Raw genomic sequence first — 16556 nt, forward strand, 5'->3', positions numbered from 1 at the left:
CATAAATTGTAATAAAATAAACAAATAAATGTGTATTTTAGAACAAATAAATGTGTATTTTCTTTCCACTAGTCTGAAAAGCTATGGAAGGATAATAGATCAAAATCTCAAAATTGACCAGAACATGAAAAAACACTGGTTTTGTTTGTAGCGTCTCGTCTTATTACACTTTATCTATTTGCATATGTAGATTTCGATTCCAATTAATATCTTTATAAAGAGTTTTTTCTCCACTTCAGCAGCACTTACATGCACCAAACTTTACAATTTTATTCCTATCTATATTCTGAAGGTCTTTACAGAGGGGATTTTGGATTTCTCTTTTTATTACACAATAAATCAGAAAATACTGTCAACAGACAGAAAAAGAAACACATTTTCACCATGTTTTTAGGATTTGTTTAATATATATAAATCAGTGTGAAGGATATCTGAACAAACCCCTCAGTAAAAACCTTCAGACTATAGAGAGGAATAAAACTGTATGTTTTGGTGTATGTAAGTGCTGCTGAAGTGCAGAAACAAACTTATTGTAATTGAAATCTACAGACGCAAATAGATAAGTAGCAATAAAATAAATACTTAAATGTGTTTTCTGGATGTTTTCTATCTATTAGTCTAAAAGAAGACATTATTCTACAAAATTTGATCAATGCATGCAAAAACAATGTTCTATAGCGTCTCACCTTAAAAAAGTCATGTTAATATTAATCATTTGGTCTGAACCTACAGCTGAGATCGATCAGGCTCCACGTGTCTGAAGGAGATCTGAGCTTCTGCCATCACATGTCTAATTCTACAAAGTGCTGACAGAAAGTACAGAATGCTGAGAGCGCCGCAATAAAGCGAGGCAGACAGAGAGGCAGTAATAAAGAGAGGAAGAGAGGTTTAACACAGAGGTACTGTAGTGCGTTCATTAATATTCTGTGATGAATGCCTTCACATTAGCGTGTGAGTTCAGCTCACGCTCTTATCTTCAGCCAATAACGAAGCAGCACTGAGAAACGCTGAGCGGCCCTCCAGTCTGGAGCCGATCGATGGCTGAATGCTGCTGTTCGCTGCTGATAACACTGTTTACGCCGCTTTGAGCCGTACGGCTAACACACGCGTGACTAAAGCCACATCATGCACCACACTGCAATATGGGCTGTCTGCTCCTGAAAGACACAGTAAGAACCTCACACAACACCCTAGCAACCGTCCAGATGCCCCTAGCAACCGCTGATGTGGGAGTTTGAGCTGAAACACGTGGCGCTGAGGGTGAATCAGGGCGAATCTCTGCAGGTAAATCACACTGAAGCTTCATACACCTACATCTGACACAGCAAAACTAAAGCTTCACAAGAGATTCCTCAGCATAAATCAGACATCACCGCTGAAAACCTGCAATCAGAATCACATGAACTAACCAGAAGAACACAAAACACACATCAGATCTGCCATTTCTCATAGACAGCAATGAGATTCAAAAGGAGCAAATAGAGAAAGATGTGTCTCTACTAAAGGACCACAGTAATCTCACACATATCTCACCAGATCTCAACAATGTCTCAAACCATTGCAAAGTCATATCATAGACTTCAATATGAAACCCAACATTTCTCCTCAAATGATCTGGGTTGCTGTTCACACTAATTATAGAGATCTAGATCAATCAGGGGCCTCGGCACGCTTACAAAACGAGTTAACATGATTTAACAGAAGACAAAATAAGCATTAAAATGAATTAAAATTTTAAAATAAACTCAAAATTCAAGACAAAAATTTGAATTTATTTCCATATATCTTAAGAACATATATATATATATAAATTGTACAATATATCTACATTTATTTTAGAAAAAGTTCAAATATCTTATATCAAATATATAAATATATATTAAATATCTTTTTTTTAAATAGCTACTAAAATAAATATGTAAAAAGTCATGGAAATTAATAAAATCTTAAAATGACATGGACATTTCTATAACAAATACAGTGGAGAAGGCAAAGGTGTAATGTACAACCAAATTTGTTACTGAACCCTAAAGTACATTCAGTTCTTTTATCTGGATTGATTCAAATGTGACGGCCATCATATTTATTTTTTATATTAAATAGGTATTAATAAAATATTTTTAAAGTCATGAAAATAATAAAACCTTAAAAATGCATGGACATTTCTACAAATAATATTCATTTATCTAGCTGACATTTATGTCAAGCTTTAAAAGATTTGAGTAGAAATTGCTGAGAAATTGCCATTAGTGAGTAAAAAACCTGAACCCATAAACCTTGAATTTAGAAAAATCACATTAATGCTTACAATAATAACAAAATAACTATTTTACATTTAAATAAAAAAATATTCAATAAATTAATTTAAATCTAAATTGATATAATTACAATAAAACTGTTTTATTTAATTAATTTAACTAGTTTCAGTACATTAAACAGTCATAAAACAGGCAGCTTAAGTCAAAGTGTTAACCTTGAGAAGTGCTGATCTGAACTCTGACTGTGACTCATTTGGGTCTGTTTTCAGTTCTTCTTTTCAGACAAAGCTGATCATTAAACTTAACTGAGAACTCCTGAGGGTCTCCTAAAGAGCAAGGAGTGATAAACACACACACACACACACACACACACTCGTACCTCGGCGCAGCAGGAAGGGTTTGGTGTAGTCCCAGCTGTCGTTGTCGTTTCTGATGACGTTGAGGCGTGAGGGCTAGAATGAGAGAGCACAACGGCACTGCATGTGTGTTAGATCCAGCGCTGTGTGTGTGTGAGTGAGTGAGTGAGTGTGTGTGTGAGTGTGTGTGTGTGTGAACGCTGCACATTTACCCGAGCGTATTCGATTTTCAGAGTGCAGCAGCCGGCGTAGATGTCGGCCCCGTTGAGGGCGGCTTTGGCCTTCTGAGCGTTCTGGATGGATTCGAACGTGACGGCCGTCAAGGAAAAACTCCACAGAACACACACTTACAACACAACAACAACAGAGCTTCGGCTGGGAGTAAAGAGCATGTAAACGGGCTGCTGAAGCTCCCGGGGGAACACCCTCGTCTCGTTAAGAGTCTCGTTGCCGGGATACATGCATATTTAATGAGCATGTGTAATGTGTGTCTGGGGAGCGAACGTACATCCAAAAGCACAAGCTGATTCAAACGAACCTAACGTCTTAATGAAAGGCCACGAAGGTCATGTGAGGTTTAGGGATGTAAATATCATCAGCTTATCATCAGACTCCACACCTGCTGCATTTCCTTTTGAAAACCAGATTTAAAAAAAAAAAAAAAAAAAATCTAAATGAATCTCTCTTTTTCAAATTATTTTTTAAATAGTTTTTTCACATTATTTTATCATATTTATTAATTATCAATTTATTAAAATCAATTACTAATTTAGTAATTATATTCTATATTAATAAATCTAATATAAAAAATGTCAATATTATATTAATAATATTTTAAATACATTTCATTTTTGCATGTCCTTTTACTATATTTAAATAAAATGCAATTTCTTTAAATAAATTTTAAATAGTATATGTTTAAATTAACTACTGATTTGAATAGCTGTTGATTACACACAGACACACACACACACACACATATTTCAAACTATTTTGCAAAATATTTATATTATATTTTATGCATGCAAATATTTAAGTATTTTGAGAGTATTTAATTATTTGCAGTGCTTCATTGGAGTGGGCGGAGCTTCTTTTGGCAGAGTTCGCCTGTTTCAGTTCTCTGATAGGTGACGATTTCTCTGCAGAATCATGGGAAATGTAGTTTTTAACCATGAGTTCTGCTACTGAACGCAATTATTTAGAAAATAAGTTGAAATAATGCTGCCTGACAGCTTTGAGAGAAGCATAAACCATCGATTGGTCTGTGTTTAACGGTTCATGGTTAAGTTCTGACTCAGAATCTGCTGGAAGTGTGAGTGAGTGTGAGCAGCATCAGCAGAAGGATATTCCACCATGGCCTGGATCCCGTTCCTCTTGAAGATCACGATGCGCAGCACGCTTCCGATCGGGTTACAGACCGTGTACAAAACATCCTAAAGAGGAAGAGCAGAAGCTGTTGAGAGTAGGGATGTCAATTTTCAATCATTTCCATGATCGATCGTCGCTTAAATTAACGATCAATTAATCGATTAATCGTTAACCTTAATATTGCAAAATGCATGTATTGCAGTGGCATATAGTGACAGGATGAGCAATGCTACTCAAAACGCCAGCTTCCTCAGTCTAATTAAAAGGCTAGTAGCAGTATAGTAGCAGAATAGATGTGATTATGATCATTTGATAAATATGTTTGGGATCGTTATACTTCGTTGGCTGTTTTACGGAGACCACTGAATGCAACTTTTTAGATAGTTTAATGGTGCTTGTTGTATTTTAAAACACAATCACAATGTTTGCAATTGACAATATTGGCATTTAAAATAAGGCAGCGGCTATTTACACTAAGTGAAAATAGCAGTATTTTTTAATGATATGCAATTTACACTAAGTGCAAATTTTTCTGCTATTTATACTACTTATTGCAAACAGTGGCAATTATCTGCACCTCAGTATTGTAGTACATTATAAAACAGTACGCAATAATAACATATTGAGTGTAAATTATAGTTTTAATTCAAATTATTAAATGGATTAATAATTATTGGGACAATAAAGCCCCCCCCAAACCTACCCTCACCCTACCAGATACTTTTATTTTCAACTTTTTGATTATTTCCTTCAATTTTTATTGAAAATAAATGCCTTTCTGATGCGATATGAGATTTGAAAAGGGAGAAAAAAAGTTAGGCAAAAGGCGGACTTACTGACTTACTATCTACACACCTGATGCTGACCTAGCGTCTTTTTTAGTGTTGACTAACTCAATCACACCTTAGTGGGCGGAGTTAGTGTATAATAGCCTTTGCCAACAAAATGAGCTATTTGCACTTAGTGTAAATAGACACTACATTAAAATAAATGCCGCTTCCAACCTCAGCCGCTCGTATGTGTTTTGTGCACGACAGCACACAAAAAATAAAATGCTTAATCGACCATCGATAGCTTTAATCGACTGCATCTCAATGAATGGATGGTGGATTAATTGTTGACATCCCTAGCTGAGAGCGTGTCAGCGTCGCGAGGCTGAGGTGAGACAGGTGTACCGTGGTGATGGGGTAGAGCGGGTTCTGGATGGACAGCAGCAGCACTTTGTTCCCGCTGTTGGGGTCGTCGGCGTTGGTGGGCCGCGTGATGCGTTTGCTGGTGGAGTAGTTGAAGTAGGCCTGCTGTCCGGCGATGTAGACGGGCTCCTGCGATCCACACGCCACGCAGCGGTCAGCGCTCTGAACCTCCTCGAACTCCACCAGAGCCTGCCGCTTGAACGGCATCATCATCACGTAACTGCAGGAGAGCAGCAGAACTTCACTAAAACTACAGCCAAGTAACACAGTTCACTGTAAACTGATAAATAAAAAATAATAATAATAATAAAGAGATGACTGAACACTTGAGAAGAGATGATGCCAACCCTCAGACAACATACTAAACTACCAGAAATAAGTTTAATTGCAACATATAATCATTGCACTTAATAGTGTTCACCGTCTGTTTGATCACGTCATTAAATAACTGTATGAATTTTACTGTACATGTCTGCCATATGGAGTAGTCATAGTCACCGCTGACAAGCTACTACTAAATATAATGTACAAACCTTAAAATACAAACTTAAATTTTCTGTAAAGCTGCTTTTCAATGATTTGTATCGTGAAAAGCACTATATAAATAGACTTGAATTGAATTGTAAAAAATGCACAATAAAATGACTAAAAATTTAACTGAATTTAAAGGGGAAAAACAGAATGTAGAAATAAAATTTAATTAAAAATATTAACAAAAACTATAATAGTTGTTAACTGAAACCATAAAATAATTACTTGAAATAAAATAAAACTAAAAAATGAAATTTTAAACTAGGGCTGTCAGTTTAACGCGTTAATTAATTAGTTATATAAAAACAACGCAATTAAAATATTTTAACGCAGTTATGGCACTGAGCGACCCCAGAGCTGTACGTCATCTTACATTACAGACAGGTGACTGCTGACAAATATATGATGCAGGGCAACAACTCCATAGATGCAGTTATGAACTAAAATTCAAGATATTGGGGCAAACAAAATGCCCCTGAATGAGTTGTTGTCTCATATTTATATCACATGATAAGCGATATCACACCAGCAGGGAGAGCAGTATTACACAAGCGCTGTTTTTGTCCTGAACATCACGAGTGCAAATGTGATTTTATACAACAGTTCAGTAAATAAGAAGTTAATGTTGTGTTATATTTTAAACACATTTTGTCTGTTTTGTTCAATTTAGGAGAAAATATTACCAATAAAACCACAGCAGAATTGTTGTGCATCTCTGAGCAACACAGCGGTGTTTAGTTTCTGAATGAATCAGCCGTTTGAACGAATCGTGTGAATCAATGATTCAATAGCCTATTCATAAAGTGAGCCGTTTACTTCACTCCTGAATGAATCAGCCGTTTGAACGAATCGAATGAACGAACCCTAAACACATTACCGCCACCTGCTGGCAGATTTAGCTTCTTATTTAGACTATCATTTCATTTATTAAAAAACATATAACATTTATTTATGTTCCATAGTTTATGTTAGGCCGTTGTAGCCTAAATATTTATGTGTAATACATTTTATGTTGAATCAAATAAAATATTTCTTTCAAAAGCTACTATTTGTAAAGTATACTTCATACTTTCTCATTTAACACAAAAATAGCTTTACATAATCTTTTGTGGGCATTTTCTCAGTCAAATTTAGTTTGCGATTAATTAGATTAATTACTCGCCACACCATGTAATTAATTAAACATTTTAATCGACTGACAGCCCTATTTTAAACATTTTATTTCAGCTTGTCGCTGAAATCTTAATTCAATATATGAACAAAAACTGTAAAAGTTGATATCTAAAACCATTAAAAATACTTGAAATAAAATTAAACATCTGAAATAAGATAAAACATTAACAAAAACTAATAAAACTAATAAAACTAATTTATTTCAGTTGCCAAGGCAACATTTCTAATTTTCATTTAGTTAAATTTGATGTACCAAAATAACTAAATATAAATAAAGTAATAAACTAAAACTAATAAATAAATAAAAAAATTAAGAAAAATGACAAAAACACAAAAAATGAATAAAGCTTTAAATTTAAATTTAAAACACTACAATATATAAATATTAACAAAAACTATAATAATACATAACTAAAACCTTAAAAAACTGAAATAAAACAAACTTAATTAAATAATAAATTAGTTCAAATAAAACTAAAACCTAACTTGAAGCACTAAAATAAATTAAACTAAATAATAATAATAATAAAAACTACACAGGCATATTTATAAAAATAAATTAAAAATTAAAAAACTTAATTTAGTAACAAAATTACTAAAGCCAAAATTAAAACAGAAAATACAAAAATAAAATCTAATTAAAAATACTAACAAAAACTATAATAGTATCTCAGTGATGCTAAAATAACACTGATTGACTTAAAAATTCCTTTATGTCCAGTAATTTAAATTATTATATAAAGCTCCGTTTTTATTTGAGTGTTGATGATTAAATACTGATTAAATTTGATTAATTGATAATAAAATAAACTACTTTTTTGGTTTCAGTTTTGGCATTCAGCTAAATGAAAACTTTCATTTCAGTTTTGATAAGAAATTAGTTTCAGGGCATCACTATTAATTTGAACAATAAACAAAAACAGCATCAGATATTAATACAGCTAACAAGAAATCTTCAAATGAATTCATGAAGGAATCGTTTGACCGAACTGAAGGAGTCAAATGTTATTTCTGTCATACTCCGTCTGTTGTCATGAGATTCGCTCATCAGACTATAAATACACTCATATGACCTCCACTCATGTCTCACACACACACACACACACGCACACACACACACACACACACACACACACGCACACACACACACGCACACACACACGCACGCGCACACACACACACACACACACACACACACGCACACACACACACACACACACACACACACGCGCACGCGCACACACACACACACACACAAACACACACTCACACACACACACACACACACACACACACACACTCACACTCACACACGCACACACTCACACACACACACGCACGCACACACACACACACGCACACACGCACACACACAAACACGCACGCACACACGCACACACACACACACACACACACACACACACTCACACACACACACGCACGCACGCACACACACACACACACACACGCACACACACACTTCCTGTTCCTGTGCATCTGATCCGTGTCTTTCCTGATACAGCTGAGGTCAAACACACACTAACATGATCCTCTCTGAGCTTCTGTGAGTGTAAACATCAGAAAAGAATCGAACGCTTCATTTACAGAACTATCATTCAGTCGACAGAGACTTTCATGTGGTTTGATGAGCCTGTGGTGAACACGAAGCTCTTCGTCTGAGGAATAAAACGCTCGTTAAAGCCTTTATCTGTTCATTCATTATGAGAGAAGAGCACCAAACGAATCCCTTTTAATGAATCAGATCAAATGAAAGCATCGCTCTACCAGATGTTTCCGAATTTCTCCAAGGCCTCGACCAGATCGGCCTCCACCACGGATTCACACAGTCCTCGCACGTGGACGACAGGAGACGGAGCGATGCGGTGCGTCTCAGAGCCGCTGTCCTGAGAACAGAGAGAGAAAACCCAACATTCATTCATTCGTTCAGCAGCAGCAGCTTTTCTCCTAACTAGCTGTATACAAAGACCCAGAAAACTACGAGACACTGAGACGGCTGGAGATTCAACCATCACCTAGAACAAACCAGCATTTATTCGTAAAATTAAACAAAATCAATCATTTTAAAACTAAAACAAAAAATACACTTACTGAAAATGACTTAAATCATAAAAATGTAAAATGAAACAAAACATTTTTAAATGAAAAATATCAATGTCCAACAAATTAAATTTAATAAATTATAAAATAAATATAACGCACTAAAAATGACTTAAATCATAATAATGTAAAAGTAGAAAGAATTTAAAATATCAAAATATAATGCATACTAAAAATGTAATCATAAAATGTTACACTAAATAAATAATTTTATATAATAACTTTTTTTTTTTACTTTGCTCCTCTTAGACTTGCACTCTATTCATTTACTAACTGCTTAAAAAAAGACTTTTTTGTATTCTGTTTATTTTACAATTAACAAAAAGCAAAAAAGGCTTCTAAAACTAGCTTGCTCTATTCTTTTTCTATTCTATCTGTTTTCTTTTTATTTATTATGTAATTTAAAATAAAACCCTTGCTATGTGTGCTGTGTTAGGCTGACTGAGACGTGCCACAGCGCTTGAGTATCAGTGCTCTTTTATTGGTTCTGATTGCTTCTATTGTCCTCTTTTGTAAATCGCTTTGGATAAAAGCATCTGCTAAATGACTCAATTTAAATAAAATAATTAAAACAATGCTTACTAAAAATATAATAAATTATAAAAATATAAAAGTAAATTTAAAAATTAAAACAATCAAAATAAAATAAATAAAACATTTTATTTGTTTACCTGCATTAACCAGCATTAGAGAACATGTGACTGTTCAGAAGGACTTCAATTCAAATATCTGAACCTCTGCTCTAAACCATTATTCTGACCATGTGAGTCACATTTTACAGTACAGAACGATTACCATATTCATGTACCGCAGTATTTACACACTGAAGCACTTGACAGAACACCATGATACTGTCTGGTTATCTTCATTCACAGCTGAACAAGTTCATTTGGAGAACAGTGACTGAACACATTCAGACGAGAGAACAGCCAGTGAGGAAGAGACAGATGAAGGACGCCCTGCTGTGATGACGATGATGAAGAAACCGCAGTGGCATTAGAGCTGCTGTCCACTACACATTCACCACAGGAGAGGACAGGGATCATGGGAGAAAACACTGTTTTATATACGATAGAGGAGAACCGAACACCTGAGAAAAGATGATGCCAACCCCTCAGAGGATGCCAACGCTCAGACAACATACAGAATTAACTCATTTTGCCATTTTGCACGTACTGGAAGATTGAGTTTTTTTAAAGAAATTATTAATTTTATTCATCAAGGACGCATTAAATTGATCAAAAGTGCCAGACATTTCTAATGTTACAAAAGATTTCTATTTCAAATAAATTCTGTCCTTCTGAACTTTCTATTCATCTGTGAATCCTGAAAAATAAAATGTATCTCGGTTTCCACAAAAATATTGAGCAGCACAACTGTGTTCAACATTGATAATAATCAGAAATGTTTGTTGAGCAGTAAATCAGTATATTATTATGATTTCTGAAGATCATGTGACACTAAAGACTGGAGTAATGATGCTGAAAATACAGCTGCAGATCACAGAAATACATTACAGTTTAACACATATTCACACAGAAAACAGCTGTTTTAAATATTAATATTTCAAAATATTTGACTTAAAAATATGTGTTTTCGGTGCAGTTCCAATAGAAATTAGTAAGTGTTCTTGTGCTTCAGGCGCAGATAAATTTGTGTATCATCCAAATAACTATGATAATACAAGTGTTGCTTTTCAGAAATAGAACCAAAGGGAAGCATGTGAAGAAAAACAATATAGGGCCTAAAACAGAGCCCTGCAGGAGACCACAAGTCAGAACAACACCCAAGTGTAATTCTCATACAATGACTCAGAAACTTCTGTTTTAAGATACTATTCAAAGCAACTTTACTCTAATGCCCACAACTTGCTCTGACAGAGAACGAAGAACATGCTGGTCAACTGTGTCGAACGCAGCACTTAAATCTAAAAGTACCAGAGTCAGTGGCAATTAAAAGATCACTTAAAACTTTTCTAAACATTTTCTAACATCTAAGATCAGGGAGAATGAAAGCGTCTCCAGGTGTGTCGTTCAGCTGTGGGGTTGTGGGACAGCAGGAGTTAAAAATAAACCATGTATGTATTGTTATCTTTGTGGGTTTCTTTTGTATGAACTATGCCTGAAAAAGACTGAAACGTTGCATATTAAAACCATTAAGCAAGTTCAAGTGGTGCACAAGATTTTATCTTTATATATATATATATATATATATATCTCAACACAAGGTTTTTGAATACATCACAGGTGTAGAGAAGGAAACATGATATATCAATCAAATCATACTGTGTCGATACTAGCATTGCCTGTATTAGCTGTTTATTTATCAAATCTATCATTTGAATTTTCTCCATTAATTTTCACTTCAATCACTTTTTAGCTTAATAACAAATCAACCATATAAAGGTGCATCTAGAAAAATCGAATGAAGTGAAGCACTTGTCTTATAAATCTTCCCATGTAAAACACACGTGAAACCACACATGCATCTGCATGTTACACTTATTTTGCAAGCATCAAACTCTCTTTCCATTTTCTGCTTTGCAAAACTCCTGATTGTTTGTCGACCGCAGAGATCAGCAGACTAACGGTGTGAACTTTCATAATAGCACTGCCATCTCAAGCCAACGGCAGAAAAACACCTTCAGTCTCACGCTCACCATGAAATCATGAAGAACATCCGGCTGATTCCAGTCTCTATGAAATCATGAAGAACGCCCGGCTGATTCCATCAGATCATCATCTAATAAAGGACAGAGATGCACACACCTATCTGTCCTCATATAGAGCAGTCTGATTATTTCAGTTCTTCTTCCTCTTTCAGCTGCTGTCTGTCTCTCAGCATGAGTTTAACACCCGTTTCTCCTTCCAGAATGAGGAGAGAACACAGAGAAATTGTGTCATTTGAGCGTCTGTGACTTACTGCATGAAGATCACACTGCATACATCTCTGCTACTTCAAAACCTACAACTGACCCATATGTGAGTGAGTAAATAATGAGGTTTGAGGTGCACTACTAACTTTAAAGCCATAGCAGCGTCTGCGGTTGGAAAATGACCTACAGAAACGCAGCGCTGCAGCAGCTCTGATGCGCAGAGACTCCTGCTGAAGAATCACATCGCAATAGAAAAACACACTCAATATAGAGCTTCACAAACATCAAACCACTTCCACTGCAGACGAATGACGAGCTCCTTGAGTCACAAACCAGATGGCAGCAAGACAAACACCAGCGCCATCTTACACACATTCACCTTCAGCCTCTGCATTCATGGGAATCGAACCTGTGACCTTGCCGTTGCAGGCGCTGTGTTCTACTCTCTGTGAAAGTACTGATAGTCAGTGATAATTTATTCAATTTAAAGTGCAATTTTACCAAACAATGTTGGTACTTATATATATACATACAGTGCCCTCCATAAGTATTGGAACAGTAAAGACAAAATTGCTCTGTTGGCTGTGGAGTCAAGACATTTGCAAATATGATTAAAAGATGAATATGAGACAAAACTACAGAATGTCACATTTTATTATTAGCCGTTTCAACACATACATGTTTTACCAAATAAAAAGAACAGCACTTTTAGAGTTCATCCCTCTATCTGATGTGAGCATAAGTATTGGAGCAGTTGAACATAAGGCAGATATAAAAGATGAAAAGCTATTATTTAGTTGCGGATCCCTTGCACACAATCACAGCAGTGAGTCTGTGACCCATAGACATCACCAGACTCTTGCTCTCATCCTTTGAAATACTTTTCCCAGCCTTTAATGCAGACAATCCCAATTGTTGCTTGTTTTGGGGAGTTTCTGCCTTTACTCTCCTCTCCAGCTGCTGAAATTCATGTTCAATCAGATTTAAATCTGGAGATTGACTTGGGCAATATAACACTTTCATTTCTCTGCTCTTATAAACTCCTTGACTGAACTGGCAGGGTGTTTTGGGTCATTGTCCTGATGCAATATGAAGCACTTCCCAATGAATCTGGTGGCATTTTCTTGAATATTGGTAGGCAAGATGGTTTTGTACCCTTCCAAATTCATTCTGCTACTGTCATCATACATTAAGTCATCAGTAAAGTTGAGAGGGCCTGTTCCAGAGACAGCCATGCATGCCCATGCCATGACACCACCTCCACCATGCTTTACAGATGAGGCTGTATGCTTGGGATCATTGCAGTTCCCTTTTTTTCTCCACATTAGTGCTTTCCCATCACTTAGATAAAGGTTCATCTTTGTCTCATCGCTCCATAAACACAGTTCCAAGTTAAAAAACAGTTAAGTACAGTGATTAAGAGTGCAAATATTTAGTTGAAACTGCATTTGAGTAAAGACCAAATCTACTAAAATAACCCAAAATGACACTTAAGTACAGTGATCAAGTAAAAGTATTTACACCCCTGCTCAAACATAGTTGTTTGTGTGCATCTGTCTCAGGACAGATGGGTTTCCTGCTGGAATCACACTGGTATCACACATCTGACTTTAATTAAGCAAATGCATAAACAGGTTAATCAGGCAGACAAATGAGCCTCTACTCCAGACAAAACAAACGCACCTCAAAAACATTCGTCTACAGCGCATGTTTACAGAAAACACCAGTCAATACGCAGTACATCAGAACACAAAACACATTCTAGTGACACAGAGACACACAAACGTGTTACACACCAAAAACAACAACATCAAACTTCAGAACACTGAAATCTGCGAAAACAACAAGCACTTCTCACGTCAAAATAAAATTAGTAAGGAGTAAAAAGTACTGTTTCTTCTTCAGAATGTGATTACATAACAGTACAAATACTGCACAAATCCTCAAAATAATACTGATGTTTCTGTGTATCTGAGTCAGAGCAGACGGGTTTCCTACTGGAATCACATTGAGATCAGACTGAGATCACGTTGAGATCACATTAAAATCAGACTGAGATCAGACCGAGATCACATTGAGATCACATTAAAATCAGACCGAGATCAGACTGAGATCACACTGAGATCAGACTGAGATCTGACCAAGATCATGCTGAGATCATACTGACATCACATTAAGATCAAACCAAGATCAGAGTGAGATCATGTTGAGATCAGACTAAGATCACATTGTCATCACGCTGAGATCAGACTGAGATTATGCAGAGATCACTCTGAGATCGCACTGAGATCAAACTGACATCACACTAAGATCAGACTGCGATCATACTAAGATCAGACAGAGAACACTGAGATCATTTTGTGATTAAACTGAGATCAGACCAAGATCACACTGACATCATGCTGAGATCAGACTGTGATCACACTAAGATTAGACCGAGATCAGACTGAGATCATTTTGAGATAAGACTGAGATCAGATCAAGATCACACTGACATCACGCTGAGAGCAGACTGTGATTACACTAAGATCAGACCGAGATCAGACTGAGATCATTTTGAGATCACGCTGATATCAGACTGAAATTACACAGAGATTACGCTGAGATCACACTAAGAACAGACCAAGGTCACACTGACAACACGCTGAGATCACATTGAGATCAGACTGACATTAACACTAAGATTAGACTGAAATCAGATTAAGGTCATGTTGAGATCAGACTGAGATCACAGGCTCCACTGACAGTTGCAGTAGCGTTACATTCGAGTGACACAGACTCCAGATAATTCCTCCACATCTCTGCTGTCACTATGGAAACGGCCTCTCACATTATTAATTATTTATTTTTCTGCAGTAACCCTTTCTTCACGGGGAAGTCGTGGCCTAATGGTTAGAGAGTCGGACTTGTAATCCAAAGGCTGTGGGTTCGAGTCTCGGGCCGGCAGGGATTGTAGGTGGGGGGAGGGAATGTCCAGCGCTCTCTCCACCCTCAATACCACGACTGAGGTGCCCTTGAGCAAGACACCGGACCCCCAACTGCTCCCCGGGCGCCGCAGCATAAATGCTGCCCACTGCTCTGTGTGTGTGTGTGTGTGTGTGTGTGTGTGTGTGTGTGTGCGCACGTTGGATGGGTTAAATGCAGAGCACGAATTCCGAGTATGGGTCACCATACTTGGCTGAATGTCACTTCACTTCACTTCACTTCATTAACACTGCTCCAACACACAAACATGTAGTTTTCAAACAAGCCTGAAGGACTTGATTAGCTGCATCAGGTGCGTTTCATCTAAGACCCTCCAGGAATTGAATTTGACACCCCTGCCCTAGATATTGTTTGAAAATGTTTTGATTCTTTATTGTTCGATCACACTTTAAGTTAAGGCTCCATTAGTTAACATTAGTTAATTCATTAGTTAACATAAACTGCCAATGAAAAATTATTCTAAACATTCATTAATCTTAGGTCATTTCAATATTTAATAACACGCTGTTCAAATCCAAAATTGTAACCTGAGCTAACATGAACTAACAGATTTCTTTTTAACAAAGACTGATAACTTCTGTAGCAAATGTGGCAATTGCTCACTGTTAATGTTAATGCATTAAAGGTGCACTGAGTGATTTTTCAAAAACGCTTTTGACCACAGTGTCGGACCGAGTCCCAAAACACACTTGTGGCCAATCAGTGGTAAGGGGGCGTGTCTTGAAGAGAGCGCTCAATTTGAGTGCACAGGACGGATATTGGCAGATCGAATATAGATAGAGAGAGATGGCAGATAAAAAAAGAGGAAAATATCAGAGAAACAAAACATTATAAAAAGGTGTAAGATCAGGCAAGAGGTAGGACCCACGTAAATATCAGAGCAGCTTTCCAGCGCTGGAGAGAACTTAAGGAGCAGGAAGGGCTCAAATCGGACACAGAGGTTGCTTTGTTTCTTCTTGATAGGTGAGTAACATTGATTTTGTTTGTTGTGATTGACACACAACCAACACAGAACACACAATCAACACACCACCAATATGCAACCAACATGCATTTAACAAAACTACACCAAACACGCGTTAAACATGCAACCATGACACAACCAATACACAATCAACAAAACACAACCAAAAAGACTCCAACATGCAATCAATATGCAACCAAAACTAAACCAAACACACGTTAAACATGCAACCAAGACACATTCAGTATGCAACCAACACACAAACAACACAACACGACACAGTGTTGCAATTCTTCAGAAATCACTCAGTGACTGAAACTGAACAGTTGAGAACATGAATGAAACAGCAACTAAAATACTGCTATACAATCATTAAATAAAGGATGTACTTTATCTGTTTCTGTATTTATTCACAACAATCATCTAGTTTAAATAATAGCACATGTCTTTCACGCAGGCTGTTTGTTTTTCTGGAAAAGTGCTGAATCTCAGCAACAGATGCTCAGATGTTTGATTATTCATGTATAAATGATTCTGTATGAGCCATCTGACTTTAATTAAACGAATGCATAAACAGGTTAATCAGGCAGACAAACGAGCCTCTCATCTTCAGACGCCGCGGCTCACTTTAAAAATAGCCATGAATCTGCGGGAAATGAGCACGAGATGCAGCCGAATCAATGCTACAGCTGCATCTAATGTCATCATACACGATTGAATTACACAAATTGGACA

General features: G+C 36.5%; 1 protein-coding gene across 1 annotated transcript in view; it reads right to left on the minus strand.

Moving 5' to 3' along the window:
- LOC306855247 (heterogeneous nuclear ribonucleoprotein L-like) overlaps positions 1-16556 on the minus strand; it is a 45697-nt gene that overhangs the window by 16937 nt on the left and 12204 nt on the right. Inside the window, exons 2-6 of the mRNA XM_079393792.1 lie at positions 8665-8783; positions 5158-5395; positions 3962-4047; positions 2827-2923; positions 2638-2710 (exon numbers count right to left, since the gene is read on the minus strand). Of these exons, the coding sequence (XP_079249918.1) occupies positions 2638-2710; positions 2827-2923; positions 3962-4047; positions 5158-5395; positions 8665-8783 (613 nt within the window). The remainder of the gene's footprint in view (positions 1-2637; positions 2711-2826; positions 2924-3961; positions 4048-5157; positions 5396-8664; positions 8784-16556) is intronic.

Source organism: Barbus barbus, assembly GCF_936440315.1.
Source record: "Barbus barbus genome assembly, chromosome: 35".
Lineage (NCBI taxonomy): Eukaryota > Metazoa > Chordata > Actinopteri > Cypriniformes > Cyprinidae > Barbus > Barbus barbus.